We start from the raw sequence: 14,717 nt of genomic DNA on the forward strand, positions 1-14,717 counted from the left end.
AGTTTGAAAAGAAATCCACCCCATGGCTTCCTGCAGTTCCATACTTTAGAATCTAAAAACCTTGCATCCAGTCAGAGAACTTATTACAGTTCAGGATAACAGCTAACATGTTTCAAGAGCCTTTACTGTGTGCCAGGCACTAAGCGCAGTTTTGCATGCCTTACCTCATTCAGTGCACTTAGCACCCGCAGCAATGCAACGCTTAGCTGTTATCATCATCTCCTCGTTTTCTCATGAGGCCCCTGAAGCTCAGGTTGGTAACTGCCTAAGGTGACCCAGGAGGAGGCAGCATTCACAGCAATGTCTGGCTGGTTCAAAGCCCATCTTCATCGATTCTTACCTTCATCAGTTCATCAATCCTTACCTCCTTTCTCCCAACAAAAGGGCAACATTTCCTGAATTTAATTCATAGGTCTTACACTGTACTGTTGGACTCATTCAAATGCCTTCTCTCTTAGTTCACTCCTTTGACTGGAAACCCTCTCCTCTCTTGCCTTCTGCCATGTGGTCCCATCTCCACCCTCCATCACCCAAACTCTGTCCTCGACTCTTTTGCTGGCTCTTCTGTTTCGGTCCACACCCTAACCCCAACATAACCTCACCACTCTTCCCTCCTTGGCTGAGAACCCGGTTTATCCTTCCACACAGTCTGAGTAGCTGCGTCTGAGAACGAGCATTTCTGCGACCTTGAAATTGACCGTCTAACCGTGACGTCTCACTGGGATTCCATGTCACTACCTTCTTCATCTTCACAGGATCTGCACCTTGATGTGCCAAGATATTCACCACATCCTACACTGAACTCTTGGGTGCCTTCCCAGCGAAACCCAACTGTCTCTCCCTGCCCGTGCCCCACGCCCCATCCACACCTTGTTCCAGCCCCACTACTCCGACGCTTCTCGAATCCTTCCCTTCAATCCATCCTGCCTACTTCCAAGGACACGTTTCCCAAAGAGATGTTTCCGTAGACTCCTCAAAGAAAGACTCCTCCTCAAAGACTCCTCCAGTTCCTTACAGTCTTCAAAGCAAGAGCAAGCCCCTGCCTCTTTAGACAGGGACCCAACCGACACCATGAAGGCCCTCAGCGCTGACCATTCCCCCGAGACACAACCCCACCTGCAGAGAAGCCACACGCTGCGCCCTTCCCCTTCTCCAGGGCTCCCACCAGCTCTCCTCTAGCCGCTGAAATCATGCCCGTGCTGGAAGCCACATTCTCTCACCCTGAATACCCTGTAAAGCCTTTCCTTCTCTGCTCTCAGCTCACCCAGTCTCCAGCTCCAACTGCCTGCGGGTTCCAGTTCGTCACAGAGCCATGCGTCGCTTCATCGCTGTGGGCACCCATGTCACACGTGCACATCCTAAGAAGCCACAGAATGTCCTACTCTGCTTTTAAGTTCCTGCACTTTCCGGGCTACAAGTCTCCTCAAGGCCGACCCCACAAATCTGCCAGCAGAGGGGACCTACAAGGCACTTTCTAAACCAGGCAATTTCAGGAGAGTCTGCACGTACCCCAGCCCTCCAACCCCGCCTGCAAACCCATGGTATTCCAGAGGAGCGCCATGCTGCTTAATGCTGCTCCCTCCGAGTATCCAAACACCTCTGGAAAGATAACACAATAAGCAGCAGAAGGGGCCTCCACACCAGCACAGGAGACACTCTCCAGCCAGAGGGCGGACAGCACAGCACCGCAAGAGGAGGAAGGGCAGGGAAATGACACAGGACACCCCTCTGGGAGGGGGACAAGGGAAAGAGAGCTGTCTCCTCACTTCGCCAAGGCCAGCTCTCACCAGTGCTGAGGTCGGGAGCCCTGACTGGCACATGCTGTGGCCTTTCTAAAGAGTCTGACATATTTAGACACCACCTGACTGTGTGATGCAGCCAGGGTACTGCCAGGTGGCCTGTGCGGCACCCGGGTCAGCAGGCAGCACTCGGGTGGAGAAGGAGGAAGTGGGACGCAGGCTAAGGCAAAAACAGGCCCACACCCTCCCGTGACGCACAGCCACTCCATCACCAACACAAGGCAAAGTCACGGGACCAGAGCTGGTCACCTCACCAGCACCTGCTTTCCCCTTCCACAGGCACACACCCCTGAGACTTCACGTGGCCCTTTGGTGACATCATAACTTTGCTGAGCACATGCCAACAGTCATTTCAACCATTACAAATTGTGCTCCTCGAGAGCCCGCCGAACAGTTGATACAGGTGACCTGGCTGGGCCCAGGGCCTTGCTGTTGACAGCAAAGCACCAGCCACATGCGATTCTTCTCAGGAAGTGGCAGGTCTAGTGCAGCAACTGCCTCCCAAGGGACAGAGGCAAAAGTAACAGAGATCAGCACAGTAAGAGTCATCACTTCCTTCCTGAGACGTCTGGGGAGGCTCACAGCCTTCTCGGGGAAATCAGAAACTCAGCAGAGAAAGCTCCAGCCCGCCCCATGCCCAGGTCCTACTGTCCCTAAGTTCTCCAAGAAGGCAGCCCCTCTTCACGCTCCACACCAACTCCAAAGCACATTCAGTTGTGCCGGAGAAGCCTGCGAGGGGCTCCCTCCAAGGCAGGCCAGCCCCTCCCTGCAGGCACATGGCTCCCTCCTCCCCTCGCAGCACGGGGTTTCTCCTCCCTCGCCCCAGCATCAGGGCCCCATCTTGCTCCTTCTCCAGACCTAATGCTCAGAAAGCCCGACCCTCCCCCTGCACCAAACCTCCCACTGGAAGCCCACGCCACCCCCTTTCCTGTCTCTGACTCCTCCAACACTCAGGCCAGACGCGGCTGACCACAACCTGTGACGAGGGAGGACCCCCGTGCCCTGTGGCCGGACGTGCGGGCGGGAGAGGCGGCACTGAAAGGAAGACTGCAGACAGACAACATGGAGCTTCAGGGCTACATCTCGACCAAGTGTTAGCTCTGGGACAAAGTGTACAAACAATGACAGCAGCAGGTAGGTCCAACCTGACAAGTTGAGTTCTCCAAGTGTTACCTGATGCTTGGGAGGCAGGGGGCACAGACCTATCCATGGGGAGATGGGGCCCGGGCAGCCAGCTGGGCGCTGGACAGGGCTCCTCACCTCACGAGAGGAGCCTGTGAGTCCCAGTGCCAGGCAGGCCCGGCCACAGGTGGGGAGTAGGGGCAGGCCAGAGGGCCAATCCCCCCAACACCTTTTCCGTGCTTGTCACCACAGAGGGAAACTGCCCTGTCGCTGGGAGCTCGGTAAGAGGAGAGCCTGTCCCTGACTGTCACTCCACTTGGAGACCATTAAGCAGGGCTGGCACGTGAACACTGAGGACCAGTCACGACTATTCCAGGTGTTTAGGAGAACTGCTTCTGTGCCCCACTTCCCTGAAACCTGCGAGGGGTACTTCCTAAAGCCCCAGTGGCCTAGCCTCTTCCCAAGACCTCCCTAGAGCCCAGCAGGGTGGCCTTCGGGACCTGCCTCCCCCAGACAGTTCTGGGTGGTCACTGCCTTCCCAGTGGCTGAGCATTCTGAACACAAACTCTGCTAACAGACCACAGGCAACCACAGAGGCCAGCACGGGGGGACCCTGTGGACCTACCTCTCTTGTCCCTTTCTGGGTGAGCAAGAGGAGCAGGTACCCTTACCTCAGAAAGCTTTTGCCACTAAGGCATTTTCAGCATCCTTGGAAGCAGCCATCCTGCCCTGGAAGTGAGCCAGGGACCGTCACAGTGGGGATGAGAGCAAACACCAATGACCGTCCTGCTGGAGCTAGGGCTCCCTCACAGGAGGAGCCTTGCCGGGGCTAACTCCTGCACCCCAGCCACGTTCCCTGTCACCCTGGGGCCGGGGCCCCTTCCTCCAGGTCAAACTTCGGGTTTTCTTGCAGAAGCCAGCCCTCCAGCCAGCTGGGAGAACATACAGCCTGGCATCCTTTCCTATGCCAGCGCACACTGGAGGGAGGAGGTCGCACATGCACGCACACACACATGCACACGTGTACACACACATCGGTGATGACAGGCAAGCCATGTGTTCAACAGACACTCTGGAAGACTGCAAGGTAAGTCCCACGGGACTGGGTAACGTGTTTGCCACCTAGGAGTCAAGCAAGTTATTCGTTGGCAGATTTTTTGTGCTTTAAGCTGCCACTGCTTGTCTAGGAGCCCTGCCTGGCCAGCACCTGGCCTGCTTGATCATGCATGGGTTTTACCCCGAGAACTATGCTCTGCCACAAGCTCCCAGGTTAACAGAAAAACGGTCACTGGCCACCAGTCATGCTACAAGATGACAAAGCCCTCCACCTCCCAGCCCCCAAGTGCCACCGTCTTCCCAAAACACAGCCCTGTGAAGTCACCCCAGGTGGCGCAGCTGCTTCCTTACCCGCTTATTGTCCGCAGGACTGTGGTAGAATTGGGCGATCACAGCTTCACTGCTGTTTCCCACACCAAAGTTAAACTTTTCTGAAATTTTCTGAAACGATTTCCCATAGTCATAAGACACGTACACCTGGAATATGGAGGAGGGGAGGAAAAGGAAAAGAGTTGGTGAGAAATGTGGTGGAAAGGCCCGTCACCTTCCAACACCTGACTAGATCCTGCCCTAGAGCCTGAACGTGGTTTCCCGGCCAGTCCCTGGACAGGAAGAAGTGGCCTGCGAAGAAAAGCAGGGCACCTCTGTCTGTCCCTGCATGAGGGGGCAGAGAGCACCACTGTCCGCAGCCCACAGCCTCTCTGCCGAGGAAGACTCACGAGTGGAAACAGCGACAGCCACCTCCCCCCACGGCTGAGGTAGGTGTTTCGTAACTCACATCCAGGGCAGACAGATGGGGAGAACATGGATGTCTGAGGGGCAGGGATTGAGAATTTGTTTTGGCCTCGTGGGAATGTCCTCGAAAGGTAATCTAATCCCACGCCCCTGTGCTGGGAAGCTCTGTTCTTGCAGCACTCCCGAAGACAGAAACAGAAAATCTTGTGGGAGCCCTGACCTGTGTGGCTCAGCTGCTTGGGCGCCATCCAGCACAGCAAAAGGTCGCTGGTTCAATTCCTGGTCGGGGCAAATGCCTGGGCTGCGGGTTCAGTCCCCACTGCTGGGGTGCGTATGAGACACAACTGATCAATTCTTCTCTCTTGCATGGATGTTTCTCTCCCTCTCTCTCTCCCTCCCTTCCCCTCTCTACAAATAAAATCTTTTTTTAAAAAAAACTCCTTGTGGGTCTCCATAGAGTAGCCCAGAAGATAGAAAAGATAGGGGGTAAGAGAGTGAATATGCTCAGAGGTGAAACGCACGGGCACCAGCACCCCTTCATTTCTGGTCCTGCACACGAGGAGACCCGGAGAAGACAGAACTGCAGCAGGACCCACACGCACAGCACACCGACAGCCCCACCTCCCCAGTGTCTCTGGGTTCCCGGCTGCACAGCAGCCACCGCATTAAAACCTAAGCAGGCCTGCCGCTGCCTGCGTGCTCACCGGGTTCCAGGTCCTGTCCCAGGGCCTCCAAACGTGAGCTCAGGGCACGCTCACCACAACCCACGCTGCACGTCCAATCATGAAAACCATTTTCAGAGAAGACAGCAGGGGCTTACGAGATTAGTTACCTGCCAAAGCAACTCAGCTAGTGAGCAGCACTGCGGGATTCCAACCCAGGCTACCGCCTCCAAAGCCAAGCCCTGAAAACCGTGACACCTCAGGTAAAGGGTGCTAGAATGGGGGCTGTCCGACAGTTTGTGCCTAGACTTTATACTGGGCAACGTGGAATATAATTAATATAACCGGAGAGTTTAAAACAATTCTGACAGGTGAATAGAATACAAATAATAACTTACTTAGAATTGGGTGAGCAAAAGGAAAGATGACAGATGAATTCCAAGAAAAATGGAAGCTACTAGACTCCTTCCAGAAAGTGGACTGCCTTCAGTGCCCACTGAGCCCACAGCAGCCCTGCCTGCAGGGTGTTACGTAGGCCAGGCACTGTGCCAGGCACCAGGCACCAGGCACCAACGACACGGCCTCTAGGCACAAGGTAAGAGCGCAAGTTCACATTAGGGAAACACTCCTCAGAATACCGTCCTGTTCTGTTTACATTACCTCCCTTCAACTTCAGAAACTCTGGGAGCTATTCTCCCCTTGGCCTCCATCAGTGCCTGGAACACCGAAGGCACTCAGGGAAGACGTCTAGAATAATAAATACCACTATGAACCACCGAGCGAGCAAGTACATGTGTTCCATAATGAGTGAAAGAGTGAATTCAATGAATCACTAAGTGACTGAGTGACTAATGAAAGAGATAATGAAAACTAAGCCTCGGAGAAGTGAACGACTAGCCCAAGGTCAAACGGCACATAAGTGACAGGTTCCTCCAATTCCAAGTCCAGGCAAGTCAGCCTCCGAGGAGACTGCTGCCTCCTACACGGCAACGCTTCTCTGCTGAGGAGGAAGGCGCCCGCCAGCCCTGCACGCCAGGCTGTGGAAGGACCACCTGCCAACAGCAACAGCAACCAGGTCGCCTCTCCCGAGTCCACAGCCTGCCCGGGAACCTCCGCCCCCCACTGCCCTTCCTACTGGAAGGACAGCGGCCCTCACAACAGAAAGCTCCGCCTTAACCATCACCTGTAAACAAAACCTTCTCTTTGGATTGCTTACTTAATGGAAGTTAAGAGTAAGTATGCAAATAGCATATGATTTCACTTACGTATAGAATCTAATGAACAAAATAAACTAACTAAAAAAAATAGAAACAGCCTCCTAGATACAGAGAACATACTGACAGCTGTCACAGGGGGTGGGGTTAGAGGAGCTCGGGGAAAAGTGAAGGGATTAAGAAGAAAAAACCTAATAGACAACAATACGGTGATTACCAGGCAGAAAGGGGGTAGGAGAAGTAGAAGGGGGGATAAATGGTGATGGAAGAAGACTGGACTTTTGGTGGTGAGCATATAATACACCGTATGTTGGGAACCGCCCTGACTGGTTTCAGAAGCTGTAACCCCTGTGGCTAAGGCTGAGTGAGAGACCTTGGGACCATAAGCCACTAAGGAGACAAAGCTTATCTTACTGATAGGGGCGCCTCCTCTGCCGCCTTTTACTTCACCCTGCTTGGCCCCCAATGCATGACTGGTTAGCCAATGACGGGTAAGATTCCTCAAGGGAGGGACAACCTAAAACAGGCATGGTTGTGAAGGGGTCCTCAGGGAAGGACTTGGGGGGCTATAGAAAAAGGGGGTGATGGACCATCGCCCCTCAGCTTCAACATAGCCTGAGTCCTCATTCTGTCTGCAAGAAGTCTCCTAATCTCTTGGCTGCAGTACTTCCCCTGCCTGACTTAAGCCTGAAACAATGCTGGAGGTGGGTGCGGCCTTGTGCGGGTTCCCTGCAGCGTTCAGGCCTAAGAAAAAATGCATAAAATCCTGTGAAACCTGCTTTGCTAATACCCTCAATTTAAATGATAAGGGTCCAAGCTTAGAATGAGTTTGTTTCCCCAAAGTTTTATGGCTCTTTAGCTATCTGACCCTGACTCTAAATAAGCCCTCATAGTTCTTTGCATGTTATCTATTGTTTGATCCTTACTGCCTGACAATTATTGATGAGCTTTACCTGTATTCCTGTGCAAACTGAACCCAATAAAAGCCCATTGAGGAACAGGCTCCTGGCCCTTCTCCTTTGAGAGATTGGCACACCTTTCCTCCCCAAGCAGATCATGTCTTGGTAGACTTATTCTCCTCCGTGGTGGCTGAGGGCAGGGGGCCCTGCGGGCCGAGCCCCCCCAACAAATATATGTGATGTTTTATACAATTGTACACCTGAAACCTGTATGATTTTATCAACCAGTATAACCCCGATACATTCAATAAAAAATTTTTTTTCAAGAGTAAGTATGTAAAGGTCCATCCTACACCTAAAGGCTCTCAAATTGCTCACAACCCTTCCTTTTTTGGGTTAAACAATTCTGACATGATTTATCCTATCCTAGTAATTATTATTTCTGTTTGATTAACACAGACCCTAAGCTCAAGGGCAGGACCAAGCTCAGGACCGTGCCCAGAGACCCACTGTCCTCACTGGCCTGCCGCACTTGGGCTCCTCTGTCTTTTCTCCACGGCAGCCCCAGACTCACACCCTGCCCCCAGGACGGCTGGGGCAGTGGGCTAGCACCCTGCACTTGATCACCTTGTCTGCACTAATTAGTCCTCACTCACCTCCACGTCATGCTCACTACACCCTAAGGAACAAAATAAAAACGGAAGGAGTTACTAACCTCCCAAAAGCTGCCACCTACAAAAGGTAAGTCCTTTGAAGTGAATGGTTTTAAATTATTTTCCCTGTACTGCAAAACCATGTAATGATATTAGGGAGAAGGAAGACAAGAAAGAGGAGAGGGGAGGAGGGGGAGACAAAGGGAAAGGGCAGGGAAGAGCGGCTAAAATGAACACAAAACATTTCCTGGCTGGCACCATTCTGAGTACTTTTGCACCAGCGCTTCTCGAACTGTACAATGAATCACCCAGCAGGACGCTGGTCCGAGTGCAGGTTCTGACTCAGGAAGGCTGGGCGAGACCTGAAAGTCTGCATCTCTAACCAGCTCCCAGAAACTACCCACGGTTGCTGATCCACACACTTCAGGCAACAGGGATTTTTACAAGTACTGTCTCAATGACAGATGAGGAGACCAAGAGAAGGTTGAGGGCTTGGCCCGAGGCCAGGACACAGAGCCAGGCACTGGGATTTCAGAGCCAGCGCTCGGCTAGACAGCACTTCCCGACCTGGGCTGCCGAGGTCTGCCCTGAGAGCAAGTGCAGCAGCTTCTGGAATAATGTCACTGCAGTCAGCGTTGTTTCATTATAACATGGATGTGATGCCCTAGCAACCTGTTTGTATCAATTCGCCCATGGTAAAACTGGTTTCATTCTATGTCTCCCGCCTGAAGTCGCAGAACCTACCAACGTTGAATGAGAGCCCACTTACTGGCCCCACCTCCCAGTCAACCCTGGGGGCACCAGCCATAACATCTTGCCACTCTGGGTGCAAGGGCAGCAAGCCCTGCCATTCCCGACGTGCCCTCTGGTTGACCATGATCTTGTGGTGGGCACTATCTCTGGACAGCTCTTTGGCCTATAATGTTGCATCTGAGTACTTACCAAAACAGGAGAGACAGAAACAAAGAGGTGGGACGGGTCAAGATAAGTAACATCCATTGTTTCTTTGCATCTGCCAGACCTATCACAGATAAAGAGGGAGCTGAGGAGCTGCCTCTTCATGGAGTCATAATGGCTACAGGTTCACACACCATCTGCAGGTTCACACACCCACTACAGGTCCACATGCCGACCACAAGTTCACACACACACTACAGGTTCACGCACTGGCTATAGGTCCACAAGAGCATGATTCATGCATTTTTTCCCCTGGTTTGATAGCAAGCCTTCTGGATTCCAGCCTTCTGGCCCATCCTCTTTCCAGACTGAAGAGCCACAGTTGGCCACTCTCCAACCCTCACAGTTGCTAATTTCTGTACGTTCTTTCCCTTCCGAACTACCCATGGGCCTCGCAGTCGGTCTTCTTCAAAGAAGATGTGATTGTCCCCACTCTGACACCAGCAACCGCTGCCTGAGTCACGATTTATTTCTGCACTCACTTTGCATATCAGAACATCTCTGCTTCATCAGCCAATTCTCTAATACAGCTCACACACGTCGGGGAGATCTCTGCCGACCCATTTGTTACCTCTCGGTGTCACATTTCCTTTCTCTTTAGTCTGACGTCTATGTCTCTCCAGAACAGGGTGTTACTTCAAATGTGCAGCAGTTCCTCATACATACACCCAAATACTGAGGCAGAGGAAGAGCTGGGCTTGGGCAAACCAGCCATATCAAGGTGACCAACCACCCTGACTCACCCAGGGCTGACGATGGCCCCGAGATGTGGGACTTTGGTGCTGAAACCCAGGCAAGCTGGTTGCCCTGGCAACACTGCACCCTCACATGCCAAGTACGAGCCTGGGCCCTAAGTCTCTTCAGTTCCCGATCTCCCACAGACATGTTCAGTCACCTCATGCAAGTCACTTAGTGCCTCCTCTTTGTCCAGCAAAACCATGAAACAGTCGTTGTGGTCTTTATCTATCTTACAGAAAATATTAGTGGGCAAACAGTTCTGGAATGCATTAAAACCCTAAGGAGGGTTTTCTCAACCGTGGGGCATCAAGCCACCACCTGCACTCAAAAGGGACTCCGACAGGCGGTGGCCACGTGGAGCACACCCTGGTACCTGCAGATTCTCACCGGGCCAGCGGCGCCCACACGCTGGCACCTGTGCTTGCGAACCCTGATCGCATTTACTGACGGGCCAAAGTCACTGCCCCACGAAGCCAAGCCCCGCTTCCAATCACGGCCCCACTGTGGCTGTCAGGCGCCGCAGCTTCCCACCTGCCACTGCTTGGCGCCCACCCTGGGTGGGGCTCTGCTTTAGCACAGCCAGCCCTTTTCTGCCCTCCCCACCTGTAGCTTCCCCAATTCGGTCACCTACCCCAGAGCACATCCGATTCAGGGAGTGGACACAGGGAGGGACCTCCCAGAAATCAGATCTATACTCACCAATAACAACTGTGCCCTTAGGCTGATGTGACAGGTGGCTTCCTCTGGCCAGAGCACAGACTGACCAAAGCTCCACAACATGCTTTTCTGTCCACAGAGTCACCTTGTCACCATGTCAGAACCTGACCCAAGAGGAGTAGTCCCTGCTCCTCTTCCCTGCGAGGGGCAGTCTGGAGCACCCGTGGAAGACAAGACCCAAGGCCAGCTCTGGCCCTCGTGTGTTTTACTTGGCTTTCACGTTGTACATAAAAACTGCACGTTAGCTGCCAAGTTGTAAGAATCAGCAGTTTTCACATAAAAATCCAGATCTCTGAGCTTCTCCAGAAAACTAAGAAGACCTGGCAACACTGGGTCCCACTGCTCATGGGGCCGCCCAAGCTGCGACCCCATGACAGGGCCCCAGAGGTACCTGCTCTCCAGCTCGCCGGAGCCCCCACGTCGTAGGGCCTCGCAGACACCAAGACCGAGCACCACTCCCCAAGCTCAAGTTAAGGCTCAGGCGAATGTTTCTGGAACCTGCGTCTCCATTAAAAGTGGAAAAATGACAATTGCCCCAGAGGGCCATGTACTTTAAGAAAAATGGGAAAGACCATCATTCTTTGTGGAGGTAGAGAGCACTGGGACCCAGGCCTCCACCTATGGGGCCCGTAGCCTCATGTCTTCAAAGCGCCTGAACTATCAAACACGGTTCGAGGTCACTGTGGAAATTAAGGACATGAGCGAATCCACCCTGACCGGTGTGGTCTGCGGGTTGGCGCATCATCCCACAAACCGAGAAGTCGCAGATTTTGATTGGGGTCAGGGCACATGCCTGGGTTGGGGGTTCACCCCGGTTGGGGGTGTGAGGGAGGCAACTGATCGATGTTTTTTTTCTCCCTCTCTTCCCCTCTCTCTAAAAAATAAATAAATAAAATCTTTAAAAAACAAAGACTCTGAGCAAATCCAACTCAACTATTCACCCTATTGTAAGGTGTCTGCAGCAATGAGCGCGTGGGGGACCATGCAGCTCCACTGGGCCCTGCAGCGGACCAGCAGCTCTGCCCAGGACAGCGCCTCAGCATTTTGCTGAGCAGATACAACCATTTGGATCGAGCCCTATCACTTCACACAGGTGAGCACACATCACACAGCTCTGCTGGCCATTGACTACACGACCCTGTGCTCAGCAAGCAGGCAGCATTTACTATTTCCTAGATTCTGCTCTCTGTGAGGGAACCCACCCCGTCCATGCTCCAGGGAGCCACCTGGAGGACCACAGAGGGCCCGGGGCAGCACAGAGGCACTCAGAGAGGTGCCGATACTCACGTCACTGCTCCTGGGTCTCGCCAGCGCCAGGCTGTCTCGGGCTAAGGCCACAATCACGTTGCTTTTCTCTCCAGCCCAGTGCACCACCATCTGATTGTGGGAATCGTTCAGACTAACCTACAAGAGGGAAAATCAACACAGACATTAGGAGCCATGACCAGGGATGTCCATAAACACTCTCACACACGACTCTCCTCCCTTGTCACTCAGAAATCACTGAGAGACTTAAATCTGGAGCACAGGGCCAGGGTGGCCTAATTTCCCCCCTATTCAGATTCCACCAGACTCAACTTCCCCAAGAAGCAGCACTAGTCCTCTGTTGTCTGAAAAGTAACAGGATCGCAGACAGCCTCCTCAGGCTCTCACTGGCACACCCGATTACTTCGCCTCCTTTTGTCCTTTGTGAAATCCATCTCTGGCTCCTCTCATCTTTGCTCCAGACACGGGACATGCACTCCCAAACGTTAACATCGTCCTCATTCAAAATCGTGCACAGGCCGGAGAGACCACACACACTCCCATTTCGGCTAAAACGTGAGCTTTCTCTAGCCCTCAGGTGACGCTGCTCATCCTTAGCTCAGAGCAAGGAAGAATGAGAGAAAAACATCAATAAAACAGCAGCTTTATTCAGTTAGCTTTGAAGTGTCCCAAATAAGGAAATATTTTCTAGGCCTCAAGAGAAATGACCTTTGGATTTTTGTTAGCAGAAGCTCCCATGTTCCTGAATTTTTTAAACCAGTCAAATAAAAATAAATTAGAAATGCCAACAGGAGACTGGCTGGCCAGTTCCTTTTTTGCCAGGTCAGAACGAAAACAGCTCCTGTCAGACGTGACTCATCTGTTCTCTGCATCTGGGTCCCCTCCGGCCCAGGCTGCCTGGCGGTGGGGTGTGACCTGGGCCTGCACTGCAGCCATGCCAGCCCCCTGGAACGTGAGAGGAGGCAGCAGGTGCCACAGCTCCCACAGGGCCTTGGCTTTTTCCCATCCGAAAGCCGCCTTCGAGCCCCTGGAGTCCCAGAGAGCAGAACCTCCAGACGGAAGGGCCCACGTCCCAGGGGAGAGAGCCCCGTGCTAGTCAGCACCCCTCGCTTTTCTATTCTGGTAATTGAGAGCCGTATTTACACCGCTGAGCTTCTGGGACTCGTCTGTTATGTTCCTAACCCTCTAGGCAATAGGACCGCAGTCTATAACCACCATCATTGTTTAACGAGAGGGCACGTTAACACGGAAACCTGAGGAAACACACAATGTCAGAATAAACAGTTCTTTTAGATAGTTTCTGCTTATGGAAAACTAACCACATTACTTTTGTTTTTCCTGTTTCACTGGTCCCTGGTGACAGTTCAGGGCTGGCATGGAGAACACCTGAGCCTACGCTCCACCCCTCGGTGTGAGAACAAGCCAATGGCCACGTGCACACCGACAGCAAGGCTGAGAGCTGGGGATCGCACTCAAGGTCAGGACAGAGGCCCCGAGACGGGAGCATAGGAGCGCATGCTCCCCGCCTGCCGCACTAGGACTGGGCTCCCCAACCTCACCGCCTCAGGCACATGTGGGAGGAAACCGAGCGCCGGGATCTGGGAGGCCCCTGCACCGTCCAGCATGCACACGGCCCCCCCTCCACCACCTGCCCTGGACTGCTGCAACTGCGGCCCGCTGCTCAGCCTCCCCAGCAGCCTTCCTGTCAAGGCTCTGCAGCAGAACCACCTCCCCTCCCCCCAGGGCCTGTCTCCCCCTTTCCCTTCGCACCCCTACACCCCTGACTCTCTCCACTTCTTGACATGCTCTCAGACCCACAACGGGGAGAGAAAAACACCTGTGCCCAAGCCTGGCTGACAGCAACAAAGAAGCTGATCCCAACCTGCTCTGCTTTGGGTCTTAAGCACCTGCACCAACTTTGATCCCGGATCCAAATTCTTAGAAAATATTTGAAATGAGACCTTCTTAAAGAAAAGATCCTTGATATTTTTTAGGAAAATAAGTCAATCCCAAAATGTTCCATTTCAGGTAAGTCCAGGCAAGCATCAACAGACGTCTAATAAAATAAAAAAAAAACAAAAAACCATAAATAGCCCTAGCTGCTGTGGCTTAGTGGACTGTGCACTGGCCTGCAAACCAAAAGGTTGCTGGTTCGATTCCCAGTCAGGGCACATGCCTAGGTTGTGGGCCAGGTCCCCAGTAAGGGGCATGTGAGAGGCAACCCCACATTCATGTTTCTCTCCTTCTTGTTCTCCCTCCCTTCCTCTCTATAAAAATAAATAAATAAAATCTTTATAAATAAATGAATAGGCTTACGACCCAGTAATTTCACTTCTAGGGATTTATCTGAAGAAAGAATATACACACCCCTCTGTTCATTTGCAGCATTATTTATTTAACGATTTTTATTTCTCTATTTCTAGAGAGAAGGGAAGGGAGGGAAAAAGAGGGAGAGAAACATCAATGTGAGAGAGAAATATTTATTGATCAGTTACCTCTCCTAAGTACCCCCACCAAGGGCTGAACCCATAACTAGGCATGTGCCCGACCTTAAGCCTCGAGGGACAACACCCAATTGACCGAGCCACACCAGTCAGGGCTGCAGTGCGATTATCTACAATAGCCAAGGTAGGGACGCAACCCAAGTGCCCATCAACAGACAAGTGAATAAAACAGCTGTGGGGCATATACACCACGGAACGCTACTCAGCCATAAAAAGAATGAAATCTTACCATTTGTGACAGCATGGGTGGACCTAGAGAGTATTGTGCTGAGGGAAATGTCCCTCAGAGAAAGACAAATCTCATATGATTTCACTTATATGCGGAACCTGAAGGACAAAATAAACAAACAAAACTGAAACAGACTCATAGACACAGAGAGAGAACTGAGGGTGGC

The 14,717-nt window shown here is 52.5% G+C and overlaps 1 protein-coding gene and 1 long non-coding RNA gene across 4 annotated transcripts in view; one reads left to right on the top strand and one right to left on the bottom strand.

Annotated features, from left to right (window-relative positions):
• Positions 1-14,717, bottom strand: part of SORL1 (sortilin related receptor 1) — a 153,432-nt gene that overhangs the window by 119,881 nt on the left and 18,834 nt on the right. For both annotated transcript variants that reach the window (XM_053928621.2, XM_053928620.2), the window contains exons 2-3: positions 11,840-11,956; positions 4,329-4,454 (exon numbers count right to left, since the gene is read on the bottom strand). In XM_053928621.2, coding sequence (XP_053784596.1) covers positions 4,329-4,454; positions 11,840-11,956 — 243 coding nt within the window. The remainder of the gene's footprint in view (positions 1-4,328; positions 4,455-11,839; positions 11,957-14,717) is intronic.
• Positions 1,492-5,296, top strand: LOC128781393 (uncharacterized). Of its 2 annotated transcripts, XR_008427364.2 has the most exons (5): positions 1,492-2,933; positions 3,174-3,297; positions 3,835-4,008; positions 4,552-4,735; positions 4,876-5,296. It is a non-coding gene; the product is annotated as an uncharacterized lncRNA (long non-coding RNA). The 2 variants fall into 2 exon arrangements; XR_008427363.2 differs by lacking the exon at positions 3,835-4,008.

Source organism: Desmodus rotundus, chromosome 7 (assembly GCF_022682495.2).
Source record: "Desmodus rotundus isolate HL8 chromosome 7, HLdesRot8A.1, whole genome shotgun sequence".
NCBI lineage: Eukaryota > Metazoa > Chordata > Mammalia > Chiroptera > Phyllostomidae > Desmodus > Desmodus rotundus.